This window comes from Chanos chanos, chromosome 2 (genome assembly GCF_902362185.1).
Source record: "Chanos chanos chromosome 2, fChaCha1.1, whole genome shotgun sequence".
Taxonomy (NCBI): domain Eukaryota; kingdom Metazoa; phylum Chordata; class Actinopteri; order Gonorynchiformes; family Chanidae; genus Chanos; species Chanos chanos.
This window is the reverse complement of record NC_044496.1, coordinates 42,172,610-42,178,609: the sequence shown is the minus strand read 5'-3', so window position 1 is coordinate 42,178,609 and position 6,000 is coordinate 42,172,610. Positions and strand designations below refer to the sequence as shown.

Genomic DNA, 6,000 nt, shown 5'->3' with positions numbered 1-6,000 from the left:
CAAACAGAGAATCAAAGCCCACAGATTTTATGAACGACTGAACAAAGTTATACTGGGCAGTGTTTTGAAAGATTTATCCAAAGACAGGCTGTTTGTACAGTGGGAATGACTCGTGGCAGTCAAAACATGTAACGTCTTCCTAAAAAGTAATCTGAACCTCTGAGGTCAATGACCTTATGGAAAATGGAAGCATTTTTCTGTTCTCTTTTATTAATGTTAATATCTCATGGAAAATCTTTGTCAGTCTACTGACTGAGGAGATGATGAAGTCAATATTCAGACTCATGTACTTCATAGGATGAAAGAATATAGAAAATGGAAAATAACAGAGGACAACAAGAGATGACCTTTAGATCAGCTCTGAAACCTTGGCTCCATTATTTTTTGCAGGCAAATTTGTGTTGATTCTGTGTTAAAGTACTGTATGTTGTTTTCAGATTGCTGTTTAGAGACAGACATTTACTTCATCTGAAACATAATGGACACCAGTTTTAAATTATTACTCTGCTTTCATGTGGTAATTTCTATCAAATTTTAAAGTACAGTGAAGTCTGCTTGGCGCTGTGAAAAGTATCCCGTACTATTGCCTGGATTTTATTTAACTGAGCACGGCATCTCCACTACTGTTAAGTCTGACATAAAATGCATGTGTTTGACATCAGACAAAGATGACCGTTGTGTTCAAAGACCACTGACTGTTCATTGGAGTAATTTGACTGACAAACTGAATTAACTGTGTCAGAGCATGTGATATTTTTGGGAACACTTGGCATCTCAGGCCACATGTTTCACTCCAAAAATAGTAAATTCAGTGACAGGATTGTTAAGCATTATGATTGTTAAGCGTCTTTATGTAATGTTGTCTTACATTAGCAAATGGACATCTCCCAGATTTGTGACAGAACTCTTAAGACTAGCACAATAAACATTTAGACTTCACTTTAAACTTGATTTTGAAATATACAAGTAACAAATACATACTGTACAAGAGTTAGCAGACCCACACTGCATAAAAAATATGGGACATGTGCAGCACAACATGCTACATGCTAAATGCCACATGCAGCGCACATAATACTCACTTGTGATACACACAAAACCCACAATGCACACTATACACAAAAAGCACACAGACACACAAAACTTACTACCAATATGAAATGTACATCACAAAAAAAAGACACAACAGATGCAATACAGAGTAGACACAGGATTCTATGTCTCATCAGTCAGAACCAAATCTGCTTATAGCTTTGACTGTGCAAATATTAGCAGCTGGAGCAAGTATTAGCACTTTTCTACAGAAAGTCCTCTCTTTCTGTCTGATCATATGAGGAATTGACTGAGAAGGTGGAGTATATAGGCTGTCTGGCATCCTGATGTCTGAAAGGTTTAATGCCTTTCATGAATAAAATATCACGTCTATATCATGAGTGCACCAAATAACATTTGGTGTCCACTCAGTTAGCCTTGGCACATTAGGAGAAAAAGTCTTTTTCTTTGTTTGTGAAAACAATGGCTGTTTACTACTTGTGAGCAAAAGAGCCAGAAAAGAAATAACAGTTGGCCAAGTCCATGATGGAATCAAGCTTGGCTCATTCTTATAAGCACTGTCTCTAAAAACATCTACAAATATGGACCAAACGTCAAATAAAATCAGAGAACTTAGCCCCGGGTAACCTCCACTCAGATCTGTCAGTCCTCATGCTGTACATATTCCAGAGGGGTTTGTGAATTCATATCCATTCTGAGGTCATGGCTCATGAAGATACACTGTTTACATAAACAGACTCATTTCCACATCTTTTAACCCAGCTGAGAGGAATTTTATTCTCACCAGTGAGCGTCTCACCAATTCTTTTCAGTCACACTGGCGCTCTACATAACTATGAAAACTGGTAAAAAACAAAAACAAAATGACAACGACATCGACAACACATGAGTTATTGCCAGACCGCACTAAAGCAAAGAATTACAGATGTGAGATTACCCACTTGTGTCCCAAGAAATGATAGCTGTGTCAAGGCAGAATTTTTCGACATGGCAATAAACTGCATTTTTATTACCGATTGCTGATTACTGTGCCTTTTTTACATAATTGTCCAACATAGACTATAGGGCAGTGGTTCACTGTGTGGGTGCATGCTTTAATTCTCTGGGAAAAATAATACCTCAGAGACCACAATTTTTCCCCACAATAATGTGAAGTTTCTCTCTCCAGTTGCCATAGCCCTCAGGGTGATATTTAAATGCTTGCTGGTTCAGTCAAGGTTAACCCACAAAGCATGTGATACAGTCAGTCATCTGAGGTCACGGGTCCCCCGGGGCTTTCTGCTGTTTCTCCGGGTCCACTGAAGCCAGTTTCTTTCATGTCATCACAGAAACGATCTACCAAGAAAGCTCTGAAAGGTACAAAGATTTCTTTAAGCCTCACTTCTTCATTCATCCCTGTGTCAACAAAGCAAGAGTAACCTCTCACAGAAGGACTCTTTATGAAAAAAGGTGTAGAGTTAGTCAAGGACCTGTATCTCCCAGTAGCTTGGTGGTGTGGTGTGGCAAGAATACATACACTCCTTTATTTTGTGATGTGTGAAATGAAGGGATACAGAGTCCCTAAGGGAGCCTTCAGGAGATGTGAGCTGGACTCAAGTGAAAATCACCCTGTCTCATCTCATTAGTTTCAACATGTGGGTTGCTTGCCCTGGTTATTCATAAAAAATACTAAAGGTCATTTAAATGCACTCTGATCATGTACTGCTTTCAGACATGATGGCACAGGTCTCAGGTAGCTGCATACATAAAGGCACACGACTATCTCCAGATACCCACTCACGCTACTCTTCTTTGATTAATACTGAGACAGGCAAAGGGGCCAAGTCACCGGTTTTCCCAATGGCTTGCGTAGCCAGTCAGCTCAAACTTAAAAAGGAGTTTCTGAGGGTACAGGATACAGAGAATTTTGGATGGCGAGAGAGAGTCAACCGAGGCAACTGTCACTTCATTTGAAAAATTACATTAACGCTGGACAGTGAAGCCCACCAATATCCCATAGTATCATAATGTGTACACCTTCTGACAGTCACCCTAAGGGTTAACCACTGGTATTTCTTGCTGTTCTTCAGTGGATTTTCTTTCTTCCTAGATATAGCTTCATGAAGATTGTTTCCTCATTATGTCTGAGAGCCAAAAGACATGATGAAGAAAAGAATACGTTCTCACCGGCCACTGCAGTTGAGTCAAAGCATTTCAAACACACCGCCTGTATACTACGGTATAATCAGCTGCTTCAGAGAACATGTTTAAACATTATATGACATGGATGGCTTACTTTGTTGCGAGTGCCAGTGAATAAGATCACCCTTGGGAAACAGATCCATGATGTTCCCAATCTATCACTTGTACAGAATCCAGTAGAGCATTTCAGAGGAAAAACTAACGACAGGCTTTGAAAAGACTTATGAAAGGACTCGAGGTCAAAGGGTCACACAAACATTTTCACTTTGTTAACTCTTCCATGTGTGGAGAAGGTGTAAATCAGCATTTTTACATCTGAAAATTTGTTTTCAGATGTATCATTTTAAAACTGAATAAGTGGTACAGCTGTGATATAACAGATTTCTGTAACTAGTGATTGCAACTGTAGGCAAGATTGTGACATGATAAAACGCAAAATGGTAAACCACATGCCCTTTAGATAAAAGGAAACATTGTGCGTATGCTAGTGTTCCTGGGTCACCGACACCAGAAAAACAGTTATGCACTATGCAGCCTCTGGTAATGCATGTATTCCTTAAGATAGAATAACTCCCTTAAAATAACATTACTTTAAATAAGCATTTTCACATATTCAGGTTATTTCGGCCCTTTTTTGGCTCACTATCGACTCTTCCTGCCACTCTGGACAATCATGAGAGAGGAAGATTAAAACTCCTGATATTATGACCTAGTCTTTTCCCAGACATGCACATCTGGCACTAAGAGGGGTGAATGAAATGTTTTTATACAGAGTTGTGTGTGTGTGTGTGTGTGTGTGTGTGTGTGTCTTTGTTCATGTGTGTTTCAGAAGATCCTTCCTGCCAAAGTCCCAGCTGTGGGAGGCAACAAAAACCAGCTCTCAGCAGACATGTGGAAAACAGGAAGACATGTAGACGATGGGCTTGCAAATCGGTTCACTGGACCACATAATGGATTTGTGGGACCAATCTGACAACAGGAAGTGCAAGGGAGAAGTTGTCATCTTTGTTCCACATTGACTGTTTTTACTGCTTCACTAAGTTCAAACAAGCTTGTGTTTTTGGAGAACAATGCCTTTCAGAGCACTGAGATATTTCCCACTCTGTCAGACAATTGTCTTCAACAATGCCTGAATGATGCCTTCAACCTCATAGCCAATCCTACTGCACAAAGTTTGAGTCAACTGTTTTCTTTTGTCTTAATCGTTTCAAAAGAAAATGTTGATGTAGCAAATGCATTTCATCTCATTTCCAATTCTAGTTCAATACTCTTACTGAGTGTTGTGGTAATTCTCATTTGCATCTTGGTTTTAACGTGGACTGTTCAGATTTCTTTGAGGTCAGTGACACATGGATTTTCCCTCTGTTTGTTTACATCTGCAGCATGAGGGGAGTGATATGAGCTTGTGTGGCTTGTGCCTGCAGGGACTGAGTAAAGCAGAGGGAGGAATTAGGTCAGTCTAAATCCAGCTACAGTCAGTGGCACATGCAGGGTTTGCCACGCCCATCATACCAACATGCCAGCTCTGGTTACACTGACCCCAAAAGTCATTAAAGGCAAAACTTTTGCTCGCAACCTATCACATAACAACCACTGCAGATCAGAGCACTGGGCCATTATGAGGGGTGTCCTTGACCTTTGCAGGATGTAGACACTTCCTTTCCTTGATCTTTCCTTGAGTTCCAATCCCAGCACCAGTTCTCCTGAATCTTGGTGCTGTGTTTGATGGTGTAGCTCACCTTTCACTCAGCCTCTGGAAAGCTTCGTCACACTTTCTGGTGTGAGTGCAAATACATCAAAGGGTAAATAAATGTAAGAACACTATTATAATGTAGTGTCCTCCAGAGGTCAATTACTGTATCACTTATATTCTCACATGCTTTCAGTAAGTAAAAAAAAATCAAAAGCGTTCAGCTAGTTTGTTATATGTCCACTATTCATTTATATCGAGTGTGTAGAGTTTTATAATCAAAAGGATTTTTTTTTTGTTTTGTTCTTTTTTAAAATATGACCTCAATGAACCGTGTTGCCAATTCTTTTCTCTGTACAGTAACTACTGAAGTGAAATCACTCTTAATATAATATAATGCAGAGCCATATTTTGTTCATTAGATGCCTTGATTGCAATAATACTCCTCTCGTTTGGCTGTTTAAGAAAACTGTGGAAAGACTTCAGCTTTTTCAGAGTCCAGCTATGCTTCATTTTCTTCCAACAGTCATTTTGAGCCTTTTCTTAACTAATATATTTTCAGTAACTTGTCTTACATCGTTTCATCACTGAATTTTTATCTGTTTTACATGCAAACTTTTTGGCTTTTTAGTTGTTCCCTCATTCTATATTTATACTTTTCACTGTTCCTATGTATAAACGCTCATTTCCAACGTAAGGAAAATGTCACATTTTCATTTACTTTGAGGTGCATACTTGACACTACCTTTTCTTCAAATAGTAATACACTTTTCAACCTCTGATCAAAGTTTTGCTCCCTTGAATCAGCTGAGGCTTGAATAGCAATTTTACATCAGAGGCATTTTACATATCCACAACTGAAGTGCTAATCATAGCGCTCTCATTATGTCATATGAATGATATTTATTAGCATCTCTTTGTGGGGCATCACGTAAAATGTCTCCAAATTGTCTCATTGATCTGCCAAAATAATGGTATTATTTTAAGCTCTCTGCTGGTTTGAAGGATTCTATCATTCCCTCTGGAATCAGCTCAGAGTAACAGATGATGCATAATAAAAATGGAAACGCATGGAA

General features: G+C 39.0%; 1 protein-coding gene across 1 annotated transcript in view; it reads right to left on the bottom strand.

Annotated features, from left to right (window-relative positions):
• Positions 1–2,296: 2,296 nt before the first annotated feature.
• The window catches only part of il17rel (interleukin 17 receptor E-like), a 30,162-nt gene continuing 26,458 nt past the window's right edge, over positions 2,297–6,000 (bottom strand). Inside the window, exon 15 of the mRNA XM_030765352.1 lies at positions 2,297–2,448. Coding sequence (XP_030621212.1) covers positions 2,297–2,448 — 152 coding nt within the window. The remainder of the gene's footprint in view (positions 2,449–6,000) is intronic.